This window comes from Marmota marmota, unplaced genomic scaffold (assembly GCF_001458135.2).
Source record: "Marmota marmota marmota unplaced genomic scaffold, marMar, whole genome shotgun sequence".
NCBI classification, from domain to species: domain Eukaryota; kingdom Metazoa; phylum Chordata; class Mammalia; order Rodentia; family Sciuridae; genus Marmota; species Marmota marmota.
Window position 1 is genome coordinate 12156192 of NW_025999990.1, and position 24782 is coordinate 12180973.

Here is a 24782-nt window from a genome sequence, read left to right on the forward strand (position 1 = left end):
CCAGAGACTCGAAAATCTTAAATTCTGTGCTGCATCTGAGTAATTGGAGAAAAAGTCCCACTGACAGACAAAACTACAAGTAGCTGACCAGATATTGGTGACTTCTGTGAGCACATTTTCTATTAGTGATTTTATCTGATAGAAGCTCCCTCCTGTTGTAATTTGAAGAACTGAAAAGGCACCAGAGAGAATAAGGCAAGAAAAGGAGGCTGTGTGTGTTCCCAGCAGTGCTGGCAAAGGCTCTGGGTGGGGGGAGATTAGTGTAACCCCCAGGAAAATCCTCCAGTGCAGTGCAGAGGCTTAGGGATCCTAGCCTCAAACCAGCTCAGGACAGAAAAAAATTTCTGCATGGAAAGGAGTAAATAAAAAATTCTTAACTTTTTGTAGTTTTTAGGTAATATTCTAACACTAATATAAAGATATGTATACCATAATTTTTTTGCGAGGCGGGGTACTAGGGATTGAACTCAGGGGCACTCGACCACTGAGCCACATCCCCAGCCCTATTTTGTATTTCATTTAGAGACAGGGTCTCACTGAGTTATTCAGTACCTTGCCATTGCTGAGGCTGGCTTTGAACTTGCAATCCTGTCTCAGTCTCCGGAGCCACTGGGATTACAAGTATGTGCCACCATACCTGGCATATACCACAATTTAAAAATGTCTACAATTCCCTGTGTGAGTAATTGAGTAACATATAAACAAAATATACATTGCTGGGGTTGTGATGGGTTTTCTCCCTTCTAAACCCTCCTGCAATATTGTTGCTACATGGCATTTGCAAAGATAATACCAAACGAGGTGGGAGTGAAATACCACTCATGCTAGGTCTCTACTTCAGTCCATATGATTCAGATCTAAAGGGAAATAGTTTTCCTTACTTTTAAATTATTTAATTCCATAGACCTCAATGACTCAAATATTAATTGACAAAAATTTGCATGTTATTTTTTTCTTCATGTAGTCTGCTGTTTTATTCAGTAAACCTAGTTTCTGACCTCTAGTCTGCCTTTGAATTACCTAGGGACACTCTATAAAAATGCAGATGTCTGGGTCTCTGTCTTCAGGATTTTGACTCAGAAAGCCTGAGGTAGAAGAAAATCTGGAAATTTTCTATATGATTCTGATATGTCACTTGATTTGGAAAAAACAATGCTAAACGACAAAACCCAGTGAATTAATATAAAAGGAACTCCTAGACAGATGGAAATATTCATGGAGTATTAAACACACATACATCATCATATAAAGGAGATATTGGTTTTGTATTACAATTAATGATTATTTCCCCTTGAATGGACTTTGCAATTTTCAAAAGCCCTTTCACGTACTTCCATAAAGTACCTCACCTTTCTGGCCTCATTTTCTTGTTTTGCAAGGGGGAAAAAAAAGATATTGGATAAAATTATTTCTTTCAGTCTAAAAAAATAATTTTATGCCTGACATATAGTAGGCATTCAACAAATGTTTGTTGAATGAACGAATGCATGCATGATTACCTCACAAAAGCCACACTGCATAAGTTACTAGGTTTTAAAATATTGTCTTATAACTAGTAAAACCAGGGTCAGAAAAGTTAAGTAACTAAAACAAATAAATCTAATACTAAATTTCCTGACTCCTCATTTGGTGCTCTTTGAAAATGCTTTTTACAGCATTCTTGTTGAAATTTCCAGATGAGATTGTGTTGGGTGAAGGACATTCCACATGCTTGTATTTTGTATTCATCCCCAACCAATGAATGACAAACTGCTGTATCTGTATAATGGCGTGTAAGTTGTTACCTTCTTCTTTAACCTCTGTCTGGTGTAGAGGCAGTAATTCCAAAGGTTTGATATACATGTCTATAAGTAATAAATCTGTGTGAGTTATAGCTATGTCCTTGTAGATTTACAACTATAAGTTTTAATTCATCTCTGACAACACATTTACATAAATTACTGCAACACAGTAACAATGCCATATGCTAGGACTCTCACCCAGAGAAATTCAAGAGGCAAATGGGATCTGGCTTTCTTACTATTACAAAGGACTGCTTTCAGTACATGCGAGAAAGAAGCATTTAATTTGGTGTGGTGGCCTTTATAGAGATGTTTTCTTGCTTCTGTCATTCCTTTGAAAGTAAACTATGTCCTCCATACCTTGCTCTGCATTAGTAAATATTCTGGATTAAGATGTCACTTTGAGAAACGGCAGAACCGCATAAATAAACCTTCAAAGGAATGAAAGCAAATTATTTCTGAGTATCTACTTTGTTGTCAAGTGTGGCTGCTTCACAGCTTGCTCCAAGGTAGGAGCACAATCAGTTGGACAGGAGGGACATGGCAGGGTGAGGAGCAGGGCAAGCCTGTCCTCTTAATGCGACAGGGTGCTGGGCTACCAAGTTCCCGTGGACGGTAAGAGTTGGCTGCTTTCTACAGGCCGACCCCTGTGCTCAGGGAAGATGAGTTGTTCTAGTGTCTCAGGAGGGAATCTTGATTAATCAATCTTGATAGTTCTATTCATTAGTAATTCCATTCTCAATTGTTTTAAAAATGGGTTATAATAGATGCCATTTTGGCCAAGTAGACAAAAGAATGGATTTCTCAAAGGATATATTTGTTTTTAAAACTTCCTCTTTCTGCCTCAGGATTGGTTGCTGGCTTGGTGGCAGCAATCTTGTACCCTGAGGCAGCCCAACCTAAAAGCCCAATGAAACAGAGTTCCCCAGAAGACCAGGGTATGTGACAAAATACCAAGCTGCTCACTTGACTAGCTACCTCTGGATGTTTTGTTGCATGAAATAATAAAGTCTGTGATTTAAATCCTCTTCTATGGCTTCTAGTCCTTTGCATATAAAATATGTTAAGAAATGAATGAATCTTTCCAAACAATTCTCCAATTCGTATGTTTAAATTCCCTCCTATATCTAAATTTTTTCTTTTATATGTCAGTATTCCCTCAGCTCACAAAACATTTATTTATCATTTTTCTCAGAAAATACTACTTTTACTTCTTTATTATTGTATCAATTTATATTTTTGCTTAGTATATACTCAGCATGCATTAATGCTCAACTGAATCTACTTGCTATACGTCATGATTCTCACTTTATTGGGCCCCAATCAATTGCTGTCTGGATTGTTACAAAGCCTCACAGAGAAAGCCTATTTCATTTCATCCTCCACAGTGTCGACAGTGACCTTCCAAAATGGGACTACCTCACTCATCCTGTTGTTGCCCTGCTTGAAACTCTTTAAAAATCTGTGAATGCAAAACTATGCACTCAGTACAGTATCAGTTTATATACTCTAAAAAATTTCGATATCAGTCATCAACACTTAAAAATAAAATAGCTCAGTTGGTAGAGTGCTTGCCTTGCATACAGAAGGCCCTGGGTTTAATCTCCAGCACCACAAAACAAAACAAAAACACAACAACAACAACAAAACAGATTTTTGAACTATCTTGAAAAATCAGAGGGAGGTGACAATAGGTCCACATCTGCACACAGTACTGATGGAGGATCTGAGGCATGGCTGATCTCTCCACAGAGATGCGCTCTCCAATTTGCCACAATTCCACCCCTCCAAGTTCAACACCAACACTGAGGCACACCACACAAGTCACAGACAAAACTAAAAAGGAAAATATTTCTTAGATGGTGCTATCAAAAATGAAAAGAAGCCAAGAAGGCTTATCGTGTTAGCTTGTGCTACTTACTTAGTCTCTGTAGGGACGAGAGCTTGTCAATGCTGACCCTGAGACTCCAGATGGAAGCTTCTGTCGGGGGAGGCTTGCCATGGTCTCAGCCTCCTAACTATTAGGCTTTATCCCTACTGCTCTATCACACTTTTGTACTCTTGTACCTTTCCTTCAGTGGAACCAAAACCTTACAGTTTCTAGAAGGCATCACCGGCTAAATGTTTCTGTTGACACCATCCTCTTCCTCCATGTGAGCCCACAGGATATCTGCTCAAGGAACAGCGCAAACACCATGTTCCTTATGAATCTCTTCCTGCTCTTATCCTCTGTGTTCACTGGATTCACCCTTTCCTCCAAGGTGGCCTGCCACGTCACTGCAGCACTGGGACCCTCTACTGTACCTGTTGCATCTCTGTATCCAGATTGTGAATACCTTGACCAAACCAGGAGTCACTCTCTCCTGCACTTCCTAAGACTGTTTGTTCATGCTTCCAGGTGTCTTGTGTTGGGGGCAGCAAGACAGGATCCCTACCGCCTCTGGGGGTAACTGAGGCTCTCCGTTCCCTCTGTTGAATACCTAGTGTGCACATGTCAGTGGTTGGAAGGCTTCTCTCAGGTAAGTCCATGCACTATTGCCCTTGCCAGTTGAACTCTACGACCTACAGTTAACCAGAGCTAAGTCTAGTTGAACTTGCTGATGTAAATGTAGTTGGGTTAAATATAATAAAATTATATGGTAAAAGTGACAAGAGGGCTTTTAGAAAGACACATATATACACACACAACATTAGGCTTAAGTGAGACAACTGCAAAAGACTGGGAAAAGCATTAAAACCTAGATTTATACTCTGACTTTGCTTTATGAGTATGCTTAATTCCTCAGTCCACTTAAAGAAACAGAAACTGTTCTGCTTTCACAAGAAAGAACTAAAATCAAGGGCTGGGGCTACAGCTCAGTGCAGAGCACTTGCCTAGCACGTTTGAGGCACTGGGTTTGATCCTCAGCACCCCATAAAAACAAATAAAATAAAGGCATTGTGCCCATCTACAACTTAAAAAAAAAAAAAAAACAACTAAAATCAATGGATCAATATGGAAAGAAAAGTCTTTGGTCCCATATCAAAATAGATGAGAAATAAAATTATCTTTACAAGATTTAAATTAAAAAGAATGTCTATGATATATGTCATTTTATATTTTACACTTGATGAACATTTTTGATAAACCGAACTAATTGTGGGGTGGACTATGTGGGATCCAGGGCTTTTAGGTACCTGCATGTGTGCCTACACTCAAATTCCATCCAGAAATAGGACCTGCCAGATCTGTCAAGATGCTTTGATATCAACATCTGTACAACCTATCATGAAGTAGACTCATGTCATTGTTATACGTTTTAGAGTACTTAGCAATCATATTTATTGAATGATTATACCAGGCTTTGTTTTAAGTCCCTTACATATTAAGAGTGGGTATAAAATATAAAGGGCAGTGAGTCCAGCATGAATTCAATATACAGTTGGCCCTCCATACCAGTGGGTCTGCACCAATTGATTCAACCAATCGTGGCATGAACATATTCTAAAAATAACAACTTTATCTGTACTGAACATATGAAGGCTTTTTTTCCTTGTCATTATTTCCTTGACAATATAGTATAACAACTATTTACATATTTATGAAATACTATGAGTATTCTAGAGATAATTTAAAGTACTGGGAGAATTATGTAGGTTATATGCAAATACTACACCATGTTAAGGGACTTGAATATTTGTGGATTTTCATATCCCTGGGCAGGGGGGCGGTCCAGAACCATCTTCTATGAATACCAATGGATGACTGTATTATGACTCCCCTACCTAATATTTCCTAATTTTGTGAACTACATTTGTGGAAAAAATATATGTATGCAAACATATATATACATATTTAAACTCTTTTTTTAATGTGTTTGGACAGGGAGAGAATGGCTAGGTAGGAAAATGATTGCACTGAGAAATATAAATGAAATGATGGAAATTTTGAGAATGAAAATAATTTTTAGCCTATTTAATGCCTTTGTAAGAATGATGAAATGGGTTTATAATTATAGATTTATAATTACTGGGTTTATAAATATAGAACTCTCTGCTTTATGTATTTCTAGTTGTAGATCTTATGAAGGATTTAATTTTCTTTCTCAGAGCAACAGTCTTGAATACTGACATTCAAAACATCACACTAATACAAGAAGTGCTCAATAAGCAATGGAACAAATAACGGAAAATATTCCTCTGCATAGTTAAGAATATTCTAAAATTTTAAACTTTGAGAATAAATGATGGTCTGATTTCAAGCACTGTTTCAGGTATCTGTGCCTTTTCCTGGAGGTTCTTCTCTAAGTAGCAGTTCACTTTTAAAACAGGAAGCTCATTAGGTAATTCCTCAACAGTGTCAGGAAACCATTGTCTTCTCCAACCATTTATCTTATTATCACCCCTGATGCCATATTTCTGGTTGTTGCTCCAGAATGTCACATGAAGCACCTGCCATAAAACCAGCTGCTGAAAAGAGCAGGAAGAAAATACCTAAAATGTCACTGCCTGACTAAGTACTGTAGTCAATCCTTACTGCAATTTTTGCAATCACCGCATAAGTGCCCTTGATGTATAAGCGTTATAGACTTCTGCTCAGTGAAAACTGTGCCCGAAGCTTAAAACTCTGCCTTAAAGAAACATCAATCTTACTGTCCACAAGATCCCTAAGGTCCATTGCTCCTCCTAACTAGAAGTAAAATCTTTGTTATTTTTAGAGAAAAGAACACATTGTTTTCCAAACTTCTATTAATATAACTATGTTTGCTGACATTTCTGTTTAGTCTTGAATATTAGCTTTCTTTTGATACCTAGTATTTTAGAGTGCTTTCCAGAATTAAGTGCATTACAGAAAACTACATTGGTTTATTTTCATAAAACACTTTAAATCCCATGGTGAAAACACTTGCATATCTTGCCAAGCCCTTTCCCTAAAAAAAAATTTTAGTTAACAAAATATGTCAGCATTTAGTCATTTCTTTAACACTTTGCTAACACGATATAACTTACAAAATTTAGTTGCTGATTTAGCACTTAATAAGTCACAAATAAGTAATGTCTCTACTTATGTATTGGAATAACTGTTTCTCAGGTGGGATTTGTGCAATTCCCAATATAAAGCCAATGTGAAAGCTGCTGTAGTACAAACCGAACTGTTCCCGCGTATGAAGGAAGCATCTGACCAGCATCTGAAGCATCTGACAAGCAGGCCTTCCTGTGCTTCCTGGTCTCCCAGGCTTTGCACAGGTTGTACTGTCTGCCTGGTACACTCTCCCTTCCTTCCCCCTCTCTTGGCTTACTTCCTCACTGTTATTCAGATACTCTTCCCATTAGGAAGCTCTTCCTGACCAACTCCGCAGTGTCCCACAGGAAGGCTGCCGTCCTTCAGAGCTGGTTATATTACTTCAAATGGGGGTTTAAGATTATCTTCCATACCAGAGTGCGTCATTAAGGGATATACTCATGGATTTTGTGATCTTTTGCATATAACATGGTTCATATTTTGTTATCTCTTATATATAATATACTTCTTGGCATAGAGAAGAGCCATCATTATATTTTTTTTTAAATAGACAAAATGGATACTAAATCAGGAATAAATGAAGAAACAGTCTGTTGTCTAAGAGGACAAATATAGGAGGCAAAAAAGGCCAACTGTGGAGTTCCACTTTTTATGATAACCATGGTTCAAAGGTCATTCTGTTATTACCAGAAATACTGGGAAGGGCATGAAAAACTAATGCTCATAAAATGTATGCAAGAGTTTCAGAGCATTCTGGTCATCACATGCACAAGTCTTTTGTCTGAGCACTGTATATACAGGAATTTACACTAAAAATAATAGAATACACATTAAAAGTTATATAAATAAGGATTTTAGGGTAGTGAAACTACTCTGCTTGATACAGTAATGGCAGATACATGTTATGATGCATTTGTTCAAAACCATAGAATCTGCCACACCAAGATTAAACTCCAATGCAAACTATCGATTCTGGGTGAGGATAGGTGAGTGTACCTTCATCAATTTTCTGTGGGGCTCAGAAAATGATGCACCAAAATCTGCTGCTTTGACGTTCCCATTGAGGACACATGGAGAGCAGCAAATACAGAGAAGGGCTTTCCCTGTGGTTCCCTTATTTTCCTAAAAACCAGATCCTTAAGAGGAACATAATTGCCTTCAAATACTCTCATAGACACTGCACTATCCAAGGAAGATTTAACTCATATCACACAGAAGAAGACTGAATGTCAAGCAATCACACCTACATCCCAGAGGAATATTGTCCCTGACCACTGTCTATTTTCCAGGCTTATTCCCCACCACCTCAAATAATACCCCTCCTTAAAATTGCCTACAGCCTCCCACTCCCCTCTCCCCTCAGAAAATAGCATTTAAACCTCAATCACCTGGCTCCTCTGTGAGTTTTATATTTTGTATGAATCATGTACATGTTAATAAACTTGTAGGCTTTTTTTACCAGTTTGTTTCAACTTTCAGAGGAAAAGTTTGAACTTTCCTACATTACTGTGTATGGCCATGCCACCCTGAGTACATCCGAGCTTGTGTAAACTTTCCTACAGACTGATGTTCCACTCAGTGGGAAGATGTGAAAAATGGGGGAGGATACGCATGTGCGGGTGCAGAGGGTACATGGGAATTCTCTGTATGTTCTACTCAATTTTGCTGTAAAGTTAAAACTGTTTTTTTTAAAAAGTCTGTTTACAAATTTTAATTACTTTACTCAGAAAGATTCTAATATTGAAGTAAAATTAAAAGTCATATTTATAATAATTTCAAAAAATCATTGAAGAATCAAATAGTAGTAGGAAAAGAGATTAATGTTATAGGAAAAAATCAGGAAAGACAGATAATTACTAAACACAGATGGATAAGGACAGATCAGTATGTCTGAAATCTTAAAATTTGCTAATTACTTAATTGATACATTACTGGCCCTACCTAAAAGAGTAATTCAAACAGTCCTGGGGAAAAAGAATGTGAAAAAAAAAACATAAGAAATTAGATCTATCAGGTATGAAGTAGGATACATGGCAGCAGGAAGGGACAGGATGGGATTGATTAATTTTGGCCTATTTAAACTAACAGTTACATAATAATTATGATGGCTAACACTTTTCGAGAATTTTTGATCATTTTTAATCTTTATAACCCAATGAGACAAATGTTCTTATGTTCATTTTATAGATGAAGAAACTCAAATACAAAGAGTTTTTAAATACTTTGCACAAAACCACAAAGCTAATAAACTGAGCAAGGATGAGAATCTAGGTAGTCTGGTTTCAGAATCTATTTGCAGGTGCTCCACTACACTGCCTTACCTAGTAAGTAAAAGGAAATAAATAGCTTGGTAACTAAATTTAGAGATAAGAATAAATGTATCATGTCAGAAACAAATAATTGCTCTGTGTAAGAAATAGTGGATACAAGTGGACAGAGCTTAAGAAAGCTGTGTAACTTACAAGAGGTGTAGAGAATTCAAAAGATGAGCAAAATAAATTTCAATAAAAATGTCAATGAAAATAGAGGCAAAAATCATTAATTTAACAAGGATACTTCAGCATTTTTGCTCATTAGAAGTGCTTCACCTGAGTATGTGGTATGTTCTTGGCAAAGTGGGACATTGGATACAATCTAAGACACTTGGAATTGGAAAGGGGCATCTCCTGAAATTCTGACTGTGGTTCTAAGAAATTATCCAAGCAATACTTTTCAATGCTTTCTATGTAAATTGCAAGAAGACCAGGACAGGGAACAATAGAAGAAGAGGGTGCTATTGAATGAAACAGAGATCAAAGAAGGAAGGGGGTATACACATATGGTGATCAAAACTAGAGGCTCAAAGGCCTTAAACGGGCCAAGGCCCAAGTTACGGTGTTTGCAGAGGAAAGAGGCAGATTCCAGGCTTGCGCTAAGAAAAAGTTAAACTCAGTAACAGATATGAGTGGGTGAAGGAAAAGGCAGGGTGAGTGTGGTGTCATTATATTATTATGCAATTAACAGAAAAAGGTAGGTGGAAGGGATGCGGGTAGAAAGTAGAGATATTTCTGACACATTGAATTTGAGACAATAAGACGTCAAAAAAGGCCAAGAAAACCAGTCATCAAAATTACTTTGTATTTGAGGGAAAAACCAAACAAGAAAAAGGGAAGAAGAGTTTAATAAAACATTAAGGTACTCTTCCTCATCTTCCATATGAACTTTAATGTGGCTGTGCCTGTTCTGGTCTTCTCTTGCATTTAAGTACATGCTTAGCAGATGTAGTGACCTTGTGGACTACTTGTGACATCTTGTTGGCTGAGAAGCGAAAGTGAGCCAAATTTGGGTAAGCCAGAGTTCACAGACTGGTGAAAAAAGATGTGGGCAGAGTTCAGGGTTGATTTCACTTCTGTACTACTGAATTATCAAAGAAACAGACAGAGGATATTCGGGGGATAAGGGTACAACTAAAAGGATTCAGTATTCTGCCGCGCTCCCTCCCACCCCGCCTTTTCTCATGGAGGTACATGGAAAGTGCAGAGGTCAGTGCATTCATCCCTCATGGAGTAATCTTCAAGGTCACAGGAGCTTGAGCTGTAGGATTGTTGCTTTGGTATACATCAGGCTATGTGATGGGGCACACATCAACATTCCAGAATTTAATGTCCTCTCTGTGAGGGATTACAACGAGGCCACAGTTGCCACAGTTACACACATAAAATCAACCTTAGCTTCTATTTTTTTTTCCTTCATTATCTGGCTCATGGCAGGCCTGGCCATGGTCTACTACAGAAATATATCTGTTTTGACTCAAAAGAAAGGTTTTTCTATGCTATTTCTAAAAGGATAGGATATTCTCCCTAAAGAAAAACAATTTAATGAGTGTTTCTAACATACTGAAATAAAACTATACCAAATTGATATTTTTATATAATTTAGGCACACTTTGTTTTCATTTATCATATTACAATATATTTCTTAATATATTTTTTTATTTTGAAGAGTTAGGATTTTAAAAATCTGATCATCGTGTATTTCGTTGTATTTCTCCTATGTACCAGACACTAGATAAATATGGGATTTTAAGAATAGGTTTTCTAAGGCATTTACTCAAACTTTTCAGTAACAAAGTTTTTTAAAACATAATTTCAGATAAGGAGAAGCCTTCAGGCTTATTTTCTTTCTCTCAAACATCACTGCTTTTTTGTAGTGCTTTGCCAAAGCACGGTAAGAAAGTGAGCCTGGATTTACCAAAGTGGATCAGGCACCTCCAAGTGACACGGTACAAACTTCATAAGGAAAACCAGCTAACGTGAACCCAAGAGAACCCAGCACAGAGTCAGCAATTGTTACAAATGATGGATTCAAAAAGGACTGGACATCAGTGAGATAGGAGATCACGTTTGTCAAACCAGAGGGGATTTTCAGTCTCGATTTAACCAAATACATATTTGAAGAGCACAAGGGAGGCATGGGCTCTAATCTGCCTGCTTAGCAACTTGGCAACAAAATTTAAGCATTTAAAAGGGTCCTAGATTTTTTTTTTTTAATTCAATGAAATTTGAGGCAGGTACGTTCCTAAATTGCTTAGCAGTTTTGAAGTCAGCAGCACAGCAGAATTTTAACTATTGAATCCCATCTGTTTCTGATCATCATAGTCAGTAGAGAAAACCCCCCACCCTTGGTATCTGACCACTCTAGCCTATACTTGGTCACAAATACTACCAAGTAAGTTTAAGTAGAAACCCCCTACCTTGGGGTCTAGTAACTTTCCACTATGGACCCCACTCTGCTCCTTGTGAAAGTCAGAATCCAATCCTTCTCCTGCTTTGTAAGATCCTGACACCGCAGGCAGGAGAGGCTTTGGAAAAACACCCACACATGGCCTCATGCAGCTGCCTCCACTTGCCACCAAAGCACTTCTAAGTCAGGAGAGTGAGTTCTTAGCACTTTTTTTTTCTTCAAAGTTCTCTCTAGTATTAATGAAATTTAATTATAATGTAGTATGTTTCTGAATTTATTTTAATGTGATAACAGTCACACTTACAGGATACTAACTACAAGATAGCTAAGTATCTATATAAATTACCTTATTTACTTCTGGCAGAGACTTGAATTAGGTTCTTTGGAGTCCTCTGCTTGACTAGGCCTGACCTTGGGGTTCCCTCTTTGTCTTTCTTGCTGAATTCATTTAAGAAAGAATCCCCTAAGTCAGTTTAGAGAAAACCCCCCACCCTTAGTATCTCACCACTCTAGCCTACACTTGGCCACAAATGCTACTAAGCAAGTTTAAGTAGAAAGCCCCTACATTGCGTGCTTCCTCTTAGTAACTTTCCACTTATGGACCTCAATCTGCTCCTTGTGAAAGTCAGAAACCAATCCTTCTGCTTTGCAAGACCCTGTTGCAGTGGTCCCCATACCTATCAGGATGGTCCTCCTTGATAAAGACCGCCTCACCATCTTCAACAAGTGTTTTGAAAAAATTCTTTAACACTTGTCCCAATAATAGGTGCTATTTCTATTGCCACTTTACAGATGAGGAAATTTCAGCTCTGAGAAGTTAGAAGACTTTCTCAAGGTTATAAAGCTAATTAGTGGTGGATATGGGATTCAAACCCACACATCTTTCTAATTGTTCTTACTATTCTAATTATTCTTAACATTACACTATAATGTTCTAAATCACTTTTAGTTAAATTAGTCAACTCTTCCTCCTCAATCACCTTGGTTAGAAGTCAGGAAACCTTTTCTATAAAGGGGCAGATAGTAAATCTTTTAGCTTTCAGATCACAAAGGTTCTTTGCCAGTTGCCAACTACTCAATTCTGCCATTGTGGTAGGCAATGCATAATTGAATGAGTGTAGCTGTGTTCCAATAAAACTTTACTTATTAGAACAGGCAGCAGGACAGATTTGGGCCATACTTTGCCAACTCTTAACTTCTGTAAAATTCATGTTCCAGATAGTTACATCATATTCATCCTATGGCTTTGTATAACCTCCTCTTCAAGTCTGGGAGGAACAGATCAAAAGAACATTGATTTCTTTCTTTTCTTTTTTTTTAAGTCAAAAGGTAAGATAAAGGGGCTTAATTTTTCCTTTATTCTGTACCAGCAAATCTAATTACAGCACGAGACATATCTGACCCTTATTCCATCTAAGGCATTAGACTTTATATTTCCACCTATTGGGACCCTATTCCTATAATCAGGTAAATTTTTTAAATATCCCTTCTAAATTTTTTATGTTATATCTCTGTGTCTTTGCTCATGCTAGAAAAATCACCCCACTGTCCCTGTAACTGATTCCAAAATATTTTTCAAGAAATGCTTTACCTCATTCCTAGTTCAAAATGATCCTATGATTCACTTCTTAAAACACCTTTTCTAAGCACGCTACCTACACTATATGCTATTTCAGATGTTCACTCACTTTATCTTAAATCTTACAACATTAATAAAAGAAGTAAGAGAATCTTTTAAGGTTCATTGTCACTGGATATAAATGATAGCTGGCAAGAGTAGGTAAGATAAATCTTGAAGATTTAGCTGTGTTTTCATAGAATGATGAGAGAGAAAAGGGCAGGTTTTCCCTTCATACAAAATGGGAAAGTAAAGGCTATTCACCCTAGCAACACTAATGATAATTTTAGGTAGTAAAATCAAGAAGATGAAGTACAAAAAAAATCATGGGGACACTAAAATAATGCATCAAAATAATGTACAGAAAATATGGTATTTCAAATTCCTTTTAAGAAAGAATGACTTTGGTAAGTGTATCTCAAGTAAACCAGTTGAAAAGAAGAAGGTATTCAAAACATTAACGTTTTCAGTATATTACTGAGTTCATCACTGAGACCACTTAGTAAGAAGAGAAATGGAAAGCAACGTATACTTCAGTGCACTTTGGTCCTTGGTCACTAGTGTACACTTGCTGTCCTCCAGCTTACTTTTGGTTAGCTCACTGCACTCACTGGTTCACTTGGCTGTCTGCCAGTGGCAACTGCATTTCATTTGATAATGGAGAATCTTCTCTAGAATTTCTTCAGTTCATTTTTGAAGCTTTACAAGGTCTCCTGTTATTTTTTCCCCCCATCTTTACCTTGCAGATGTTTGTGGTATTTCTCTCAAAGTCTAATAAACTCCAATTTTTCACACTGTTTTAAAAACAGGTGGTTACCAGAAGCTACGGAGAGTAGAGGACAGGGGAAAATTGGGGAAGGTTGATCCATGGGTACTAAATTACAGTTCAATAGAAATAGAAAGCTCCGGTGTGTTCTGGACAGTAAGGTGACTATAGATAACAATGTGCTGAATTAAAAAGCTAGAAAAAAGGAATATGAATGTTTTTACCACAAAGAAATGATTAGTGTTTGAGGAAATAAAGATGTTTAACCTGATTTAAACACTATACAACATATACATGTATTGAAACATCACATGGCGCTCCATCAATACATATAATTTTTATATATCTGTTTTAAAAATTAGGTTTAAAAAGAGAAAAATATTTGTCTTAAGAGTCTGAAAATGCCCTTTGAAGAATCTCTCTTCTGAAAGAATATTATAAATATCGTGTAACTTAATTTTTAGACAAACATTCAGAGTGATTTCAGTGACAGCCCAGCATAAAGGAATATGTCATGGGATAAGAGGTTTACACATGCCAACACAATCCAACAGTTAATAAGTATAGCAAATGGTGCATAATCTATGTGCAAAGCATATTCACACATGACCATCTCAGGAGTCTGAACAAATAAATGTGCTTAATATTCAAACAGATCTCCCAAACTTGTCTGCCTGTTGAATGTTTTACCCCAACACCTGTTACCATCTCTTAGAACTATTTCACTGAAAGCTGACAGGGAAGTTTTGGAGGATTAATGAACAGTTTATTGCATTTAAGAGACAGCCTAAAATTTTAGTCACCTCCTCATTAATTTTTTCATACTCTTTCTGGAAATTCCTTACACTACAAGACAGGTAAATATATCAGCATTAATAAACACTACAATGAAACATAAGAAGCTATGTATTGTGCTTTTATGATTGTGTCAAAATGAATCCTAGTGTTATGTAGAACTAAAAAGAATCAATAAAAAGGAAGAAGAGGAGGAGGAGGAAGAGGACAAGGAGAAGAAGAAGAGAAGGAGGAGGAGAAGGAGGAAGAGGATTGGGGCGAGAAGCTGTTTTGGCACTATTTATCAATGAATGGTATAATTTTGCCATCTCAATGGTACCTAGGTCTGGTTTGCCCTTAGCCACTAATGTGACTCTGGGATAAAGCTACTAAAGCTCTGAGCTTCAATTCCCTTATATCTAAAGTAGGGCTAGACTAGCCCTGTCTATCTAACTGTTATATTTTGAGAATAAGGTGATCAAGATCAAAACCAAGATGAATTTTTAATAAAGAGTAACATGTTATAAAAACATAAAAAGTGTTATAAAAGTATACAAAGTAATATCATTATTTCAAAGACAGCATTACTTTATTTTTTAATAAAGCTTTACTAAATGAAATTGCTTTTTCTTTTTATGAATTCTGACTAGATTACTGTCTTGCAATTAAATAAACACCTGTTACCATGTAAATAAATCATTTAACTTAGAGAATAAATTTTTGTTCAACCATTATATCATACGCGTGCATCATCAACTTTTTTTCAGAAAACTCATGACAAAATTAAGGAGACCAGAAAACCTTGTTTAAAAAAGAAGAGGTGTACTGCAAAGTTGCTGGAGAGCAGTACCCCCTCACTCTGGGCTCTATCCTGAAGCCATCTGTGGCAGCCCTTCAGTCCTAGTGAATAAAGACAGTGGGGCTCTATATGCTTTGAGTCCTTCATTAAACTATTGATCCCTTTAGCATTATCCATAATGTTCCAGCAGCTCAGCACGTCAACTGGTGAAGTGCTGGTCTCTTTCTCCTTTCAATAACTTCCACACTTTATGGAGAGGAAGTCACGATGATTTATTTACCTGACATTTTCCAGTCCGGATGTCGTACAGGGCCACTGAACCATGGCGTGCTCCAACTGCTATTCTGTGACTCCTCTCATAATAGCTGACCATGTAGAACCTGAATCGAACATTTTCACAACAACAAAAACAAAAAGCCAGGTGAGATGACCTGCACATGGAAGTGTACAGCATCACATTTCACAGATTAAAGCCACGTCTGATATATATTTCTAAAGAAACACATCTATGATAAATGTTAAATTTTTCAAGAATGTTTAATTTTAGTAATTCATGGAAATCCTTTGAAAGAAAACTGATGCACAATATCATTTAGGCCTATTAGGTATCTTCAATAGAAAACAACTTTATAATCATAAATACTCTTGAATTTCTCAAACAATAAGTCAAATACAAACTAAGATTAATTCTGAAAATCCAATTTTGCAACAATGACTTATGCAAACATTTTCATTTGAATAGAATTGGGGAAAATTTTGAAAAGGCTTACATATTCAATTATATTTTCATGGGGTATTAACATTATTCAGTAGTGGAATATACTTTCTAGCAAAACAATCACAAAAGGCTACATAAAATTATGTCTAAAGTTCTCATTAGTAATTTAGAATGAAGTTAGAAAGCTATCCATTGGCAAAAAAGTTACCTGGCAAATTCTTTAGATTTTCTACAATTACCAGTTAATCTAAATGATAACTATGGCTAGAGGTGGTATGAATAAAATATTTGATATTTATTTATTTTGTACTACATAAAAATAGTATTTAGGAAGATTTTGAAGGCTTTAAGAGGTTGTTTTATCATTTGTTTTTTCTTTTACCCAGATTAGATTCCAAGGCTATATTAATGAATTCCTGATTTATGCTTTATCATACTGATTTCAAGTTCTTATAGCTAGGGTCTGAATATAAGAGTAAAAATTATTAGCAGTATAAACCAGGTATGATTCTATATCTGCAAAGAGTTTAAAATATATATCACATTATCCAGTTCTATGGTCTCAGTGTGAGTTGTCAAGGTGAACAAACAGCCTACCCTAAAAATTTATGAGAATTTTGCATTAATTTTTGAATTCATTACTTGTCATTTCCTCCTTTGGTTATATATGACTAAACTAACTTTTCTATTTTGTTGAAAGGGAGGAGGGGGAGGTAAAACGGGACAGGAAAAAAATACCATTTGTCTAATGCTTTATTGAAGTAGGTGTAGAGTAAAAAACTATTAGGACATGAGAAATTTCTGAAATTATAGAAGAGAGGCTGAGAGAGACAGGTTTGAACATGAGAATGGGAGCATTCTGATAGGGCCCTTTTGGTATTTGCAGACATGACATTCATATATAGTTTGTAAATCTGGTAAACAAACTATTAAAAGTTTTAAAACTTTTTGTTTGTTACTTATTACCAAGTAATGGATGAAACACAGTATTTTTGTCCCATGCCCAAGCCTCACCCAATGACCAACTCTTTTCCCTTTAGTAGAAAGTCAAGGCTTCACTTTCGTCCCATGGAAGACACTACTTCAGAATGCCTGTGGGGTTGTGTTAGGAATAGCACTGTCCTCCTTATACACTGGTTTGAGGGAAGGAAGGATAAGAAAGTTCCCGAAACCTCTGAAGCTTTCCTTGCTATTAAGTGGTTAATAAAAAGTTCAATTCTTTAAACTTTTCCAATAGAAAACATTATATTACTCTACCTCAACAGAGAGTGGAAATTCACATTAAAAATCTAATGCTGTTATATTTGAAAATGAAAATGATTTAGAAGAGTTTAAAAACATTTACTGTTTTGTAATTCAATAACTACAGTGGTCTAAGAATTAGTTATTACTGAATCTACATTTATGTCAATATCAACATCTCTCCCTGTAAAAAAAAAACACTTATATGTAATTATATCCTATTAGGGTAACATGAAATTTAATATCTGACAAATGTTTTAACAAATATTTATTCTGTGTAAGCTAATGGCCATAGGAAAATAAAATTTGCAGCAGTGCTTTATCTATTATTTGCACAGATCTAACAGCTATATTGCCACAATCCTTTGGCAAAAGTGAATATATAATCACCCTTAAAATAATCCTTTTCTAAATAAAACATCGGTAAAATACATTTCTGTAGACAAAATCTTATTCAAGCCAGATTCTAAAAAGTTTTTGTTACATTTCCCATTTTCTATGTTCTGGATATCAACCTCATCCTTCTACATCATTTCAAACACTATTATTTATGGGAGAAAAAAGATCAAATCTATTCTTGGTATCAAATCTTTAGTCTGCCTGAAAGGACCATATATTATAGGTCTGCATTTTTCATTCTTTGCAATTTACTACTAGACTAAGACTCCTAAACAATATCTTAAAGAACTCTGGACAGTGAAGGTCTCATGGCCTGTTTTTATCTTGTGATTTCTAATAAACTTTTTATACCTGGCTCTTTTTTTGTGGGTGGGGGAGGTACTGTGGATGAACACAGGGGCACTCAACCAATGAGCCATATCCCCAGCCCTATTTTATATTTTATTTAGAGATAGGGTCTCGCTGAGTTCCTTAGTGCATCGCTGTTGCTGAGGCTATCTTTGAACTCGATACTCCAGTCTTAGCCTCCTGAGCCACAAGGATTATAGGTGTGCATTACTGCACGGCTATAGCTGGCTCTCTTAAGAGAAGAAATCTGTGGCATGAACACAGTCACTTCACAAAGCTTACTCTGGGAACTGGCTGCAGTAGGTCAATCACTATAGAGGGTTCCATGGCCCGACATACCCCTAGAGGAGAGTTCTTCCTGAAGCCAGTTTCTCATTTGGGGGCTGATGAGATTAAGGATGGTGAGATATGCATTAACTGCCCCCTCCCTTGAAGGTATCAATGGATTGAAAAGGGAGGTCCATCATAGTTTTTATGATTAGGCTAGTCTTGACTTAATTCCCCAGTAAAGTCTAAATTCTTCTAAAATTCTGGGGTTTTATGTGTGCTAATAAGCCTTCTGAAAAGGCTTAGTCTCCAGTTCTCTATGATGATAATCTGTCACTTGTGAAGAATTTCATGGGTAATAAGCTGGCCAGAATCCTTTTGTTACATTCAAGTTAGAATAACTGTTTTCCTCTATTTTGTGGCCAAAAGAACACCTGAGAACATTAGTACTCAAGCAAGTGGAGAAGAAAGTTGATGGGAGTGATGATGTAAAACATCTCTTGCTGGGCCTGGGACTGATGTGGTCTCATCCCAACAGTTTAAAGTCACTATCTCCAACCTCCATTGCTGTCCACATGCAGCCAGGGTGATCCTTGTCATCAACCATGAATCCCATTCCCTCTCTCGTCTGTTCACAGCTGTCCCTCAAAACCCTAACACCATTCAGACTTCATCTCCTCCTCCTCTGGCTCACTATGCATAGAAATCTCCTTGCACTTTCTTGGATATGTTCACATGGTTCCCACTTTAGGGCTGTGACATTGCTGCTCCCTCTGCTTGAAAATTGGGCCAATATCTCCACTGCTCAAAGGCCTCACTTCACTGGGGCCCTGTTTCTAGGTAATCTAGATAAAGGATGCCTTTACAGGTCACCATGTTTAAAACATAATAATTACTTATATATATATAAAAAAAGAAAGTACATCTTCCTTCTCACACCAAAAGTAACTGCTGTTAAGAATTTGGAGAGCTTTTTCTAACTTAATATAGGAATGATATCATATTACAGTTATTCTACAATGCAGTAGTCTTCCCTCAGGACTTCATGAGACATTCTCTCTCATCTTAGGCCTCTCTTATGAATCTCAGGTAATTCTTCTCACACCTGAATTCATTTTTTTTTTTCTGATGTGTGGTTAGGTTATATTGTATAGGGAATCTTAGATACCTAGTGATTATTTTTATAGGATGAATTCACCAGAGCAGGATCAAAGAATATGCACATTTTAAATTCTGATAGAAAATGCCAAAATGCTTTACATTCTCACCAACAAGGTACGGCTTCTGGTATTATCAGGTTTCCTACTTTTTTGCCAATTGGATTGATTCACTTGGTTATACTCTGAAGGATGTATATGCAGATTTCATTATTAATATTAAAAATTATTGAAAATCGAATCAACAACACACCATGTCCTTTATTCATTATGCATACCAGAAACAGAAATATCCATGATATGGTCCCAATATACCATGGAGAAAGACTTGAGCCCAAATCACAGGCAATCTGGTTTTGCAGAGAAGAATGACAGGACTTCTGTATGGCAGCAACATTCAGTTCACTCTGACCAAAAAGAAAATACCAGTGACTACCAACTGTCCCAACCCCTTTGGCTGGACAGTACAAGGTGAGTGCCATGCATATGAAGAGTTTAGCCTAGTAGATGAAGAATAGGTCCTCAGAGCCTTGGTCAGCACCCTCAGTGATGCCACAGCTGCCTTCAAGGGAACACTTTGTAGAGGAAAAAGCCCTTTACAGAACACATTCATAGTTACCTCCCAGAATTCCAGGACTCTGTGGACAGGCATTTGGAAGATTTATATATATCAAAGTCTACAGTTAAGGCATCAGCTCACGGGGAGATGCTATTAGTTCTGGAGGATGCAAATATGAGGAAATACTTTTTAGAAGTGTTTTATTCCAGTGGAGAGCACCAGTTCAAAAGACCAAATGGAAATCCCTTAATCTGTGATGGTGATACTATAGTTACTATAGTTACTATTTCCCAAATAGGATTTTGAATACTATGAATAGTCAAAAATACTTCCTGCTGAGTGGTTAATATGTGAATTACTTTCCTTTTGAGAAAAAAAAAATCACTTAGCATAGCACCCTGTAGCCAGGGTGTTGAAAAAAGGACTGAAAATGCTTCTGGGACTGTCCATAGAGCAGAAATTTCTGCAAGGAAAAATATCATGCATGTCTAGGTTGTGTGACACAATGGATGGGAAATTGGTCTCACCTGGTTCTGCACTAATTGTGTAAGCATACGCAAACTGCTTAAATTATCAACGTTTTGGTGTCCTCATCTATAAAATGGGAATGACAATAGTACTTACTAAGGTTGTTGAAACTTAAAATGAGTTCATACTAGCAAAGTACTCAGAATAGTACCTGGTAGACAGTAAGCTCTTTCTATGATAAACGTTAACTTTAGTAACTATCATCATCATTGCCATCTGCATCTCTGAATATATACTACAGAAAGAATAAACAAGATGTAGTTAATATGCTATTTTCCTAAGGCAAGTAAGTGCTAATAACATGCTAATTAATTAGGGGAAACAAATACCCTAAATATTTACATATTTTAAATAGTTGTGATTTATAAGTATAACCTGATAAAAAGTACAGATAATTTTAGTTTTAATCTATATTTGCTAATATAAATAATATGGATTTTATTTCTCTGCAGCACTTTAAAAAGGCTCAAAAGTAAATATTCTTCCTGTTATTCAATGAAATAAACACTCCTGGAAGGTATAGAATTTTGTTTTGCTTTATTCTTTCTTTCAGTCTATCTACCCATCTATGACAATATTGTGGTGTTGGGGACCAAACCCATGCCCTTGCTCTTGCAAGTTAAGTGTTCTACCATTGAGCTATACCTCCATTCCTGTTTTGTTTTATTTTAATATGAAGAACATTAATAATGAGAGACAGCCATCTGTTGGGGAGGTTTTAGGAATGGGAAAATGAATTAGAATGATTTTAGAGGGAATTCTATTTGTGAGTACAAGAGCACTATCTACAATTATTATCAAAAGTATACTGTAAAATGGTTACTAGTTTAAGGATTTTACTGGAAGTTAGGATAGAACTGTTTTATATTGCATTATTGTTATCACCATAAGGGATGAGAACAAACCACAGGTTTGGAGAAGTTTCTTTAAAAATGAGCTCATGCACTGTTGTAAAGCAGACTGTGTGCATTTCCTTACTGGACTTTAAGTGCCCATTTAGGGTGAACAAGGCTGATTCAGCTTTTCACTTGAAAAGCAAAATCAATCAGTCTGTCTACATAATAACAAAGTTTAAGAAAAGGTACACCATCTCTGAAAATATAAACTTTTTACTTTTCTGTTGGATTAGATGGTTTTTAATTCAGGTGAAAAGTATAAATGCTTATTTTACCTTGACTTTTTTGTATCTTATCTATGTTATAGCTTTAATATTTTCCCAGTGATTACTTTTTAGTTCTTTCATTTGAATTTTAATATACATATACATGCACACATATGTATGTGCACATGTTTTATATATGCTTCTAGGAATGTACATTGAGGAAAAAAAACCCATAAACTTTGTAAAATTGTTAAAAGTGGAAGTTACCAGTTAATGCATCACCACCCCCTCCCAGATAACCATCAGAACTATACTGGAGTGCGTTTTTCCAGACTTTTTTTTTTTCTTTGTATATATACAGGTACATGCATGAATATCTAGATTTACAGTTTTCTTTTTAAAATGTGATTTTATTTTATGTACTCTTCTGCAACTTGGCTAGTCCCTCTTTAAATGTCTTTTATATAACATTTTTCCCACATGAATAGGAATGGACTGACCTCATGTTTATAATGGTTGTATGGGGCACCACAGTTCTAACATACTTTAATGCAAGCAGAAATTGGTAAGCATATTTTAATTATAGGAAACAGGTGAAGGAAAATGTTTTGATATGAAGCACATTTTATGTATAAAAACTATTAATATGCCTTCCAATGAAGATCAATTCACAGATAACCTGAAAATCCAGGAAAACAATTACAAAACACTTTTAAATTTCAATATCAATACTACTAAAAGTTGGGTGGTTTATCCATTTGAAGAAAAATCATATATCTATATTTTTTGCCTCAAGACCTTTAAAGTTAGTTCCCATCTTTCCATTACTTACATCTTTAATATGTACCGAGAAGTCAAAGTAGTCAAGCCATTAAATGTACTACTCAGTTCTATGTACAGAATGCCTCTATCAACAAAAAACTTCTTCTTTCTTGGAAGTAAAATATGCATTGTAAGAGAATATCCAGTATAATTTTTGCAAAGTAATCAGTGTTCATTTATTCAGAGATTCAATATAGCATTTAATATAATATTTCCTTCAATGAGAGTCAATTTGGGATACTAAAATAAGCATAGATTTTGAAATCAGGACCTGTGTGCCTGAAGAATGTCTATGCTACTCATCTTTTAAAACTCCTCTGAATCATTACCAGTTCTTCTCTTTTCTCCTCTGCACAATTCCTCACTCCTTCCATTCTGTCCTTCCATCAGAGCATCTGGTCCTCTGTCCTGGGCCTCCTTTTCCCCAGTGTTTGTGATACTTCACTGCTTTTACCTCTCTGTTTCTACTAAGCCCAATTCAAGTCCTGTGAGGGCAGGGACTGCCTGACTATTTTGATGTGGCCCAGCCGAATGCACAGATCCAGCAAGGCACACAAGACAGATGCACAGTAATGCGTGCGGAACAAACAAATGGATTCTAAAATACTTTCACGAATGTTTAAGAAAAGTCAAAGGAGTACTTAAAAACTTTAACCTTATTAAATCACTTGCATTCCATCTTTTCCATTCCTATTTCTTGAGTGATTTTTTTTCCCTTATTTTGTAATCTGGTACTGAGATTGGCTATTTATATATTTAAAACCAGTCAACTAAAATAGTTGTTCATATTAGTTTTCAATTCTAAAAATAAACACCATTTAGTGTTGTATTCCAAATAATTGGATGCTATAATCCATAATGGACTAAGCAATATTACAAGTTCTCATATGGTGATTAAAAATGACATACTGATTCATTAAAAATAAAAACTAAACAATGAAATTCACACTGACTTCCTGACTCAGTATACTGAGTGGATGATATGCTTTTATTTTTTAAAATGCTTTATTTTTTAGTGCAGTTTTAGGTTCACAATAAAACTGAGCAGAAAGTACAGAGGGTTCCCTTACTCCCCCACCCCCCCATAAACAAAGCCTCTCCGACCCTCAGCATCCTGTTCCAGAGTGGCACCTGTGCTATAATCAATGAACCTTCACTGACAGAGCATTATCACTCCAATCCATAGGTCAGAGTCTGGAGATGAAGTTCCATGATAGAGCACTTGCTTAGCATGCATGCAGCCTCATGCATACTAGGCAAGTGCTCTACCATGGGGGAATGCTCTGCCCACAGCCTTCAGCGTTTTCCCAGTCTATAAACATCAGATAACAACTTTTGTGCCCAATCACCTTTCTACATGGTCATCCATGCTTCAATCATACCTATGCAATGAAGTCTCCATAAAAACTTAAAAGGACAGGATTTAGAGAGCTTTTCATAAGGAAGTTCCTCGGAGTGGGGCATTTTCAAAGACCAGCACAAAATATTGCAAAATTATGCATGGGTGTAAGAGTCAAAGTGTTCTACACACCAATGGATTTAATTTAACAGTATGAAAAACTTACATGATTGCAGATTCCACTGGAACTAACCTTTAAAAATAACCACATGTTGAGTTTGGGTGTAGTGTTAAAGATGTGAAATTATCCGAAAAGACTATTAAATTATAGCATCCTTCCTTTTTTCAATTAGATATTTTTGTGAGGCCAAATTTTCAAATTTTCACCATATAATTCAACTAAAACTACATGCTGCAACTAATTAAAAACATGCATAGGTATGAAATTGTACTTGACTTCTACTAAACCAGACATTTAAAAATTCTATGAAAATGTACAATAATGCTACTTTTCTTTGTATTTGTTTATTTTGTCTTGGAAAGTAATTATTTGTCACAAAAAATGTTTTCTATTAACATGAAGCAAGTCTATTATTGTAACTTTAAATTAATCTGTAATTACTCTCTAAATCACTCACTTTTAATTTCTAATACACTAAGAATCTATAGGTAGAAACTTTACAAAATCTCTTTAGATTTTTTCATGTTTATGAGATCCTGAGACCAAAAGGAGAACCACTACTTTGAAGAGTGAAAAGCATGTGGAAATAAAAAAATGGTTCAGATTTGGAAAGAGTGAGAGAGTGAGTGAGTGCACAAGAGAGAGAGAGAGAAAGAGA

The 24782-nt window shown here is 36.1% G+C and overlaps 1 protein-coding gene across 4 annotated transcripts in view; it reads right to left on the minus strand.

Annotated features, from left to right (window-relative positions):
• Wdr7 (WD repeat domain 7) overlaps window positions 1-24782 on the minus strand; it is a 334029-nt gene that overhangs the window by 47123 nt on the left and 262124 nt on the right. For all 4 annotated transcript variants that reach the window (XM_015482357.2, XM_048806161.1, XM_048806162.1 and 1 more), the window contains one exon: window positions 15743-15842. In XM_015482357.2, the coding sequence (XP_015337843.1) occupies window positions 15743-15842 (100 nt within the window). The remainder of the gene's footprint in view (window positions 1-15742; window positions 15843-24782) is intronic.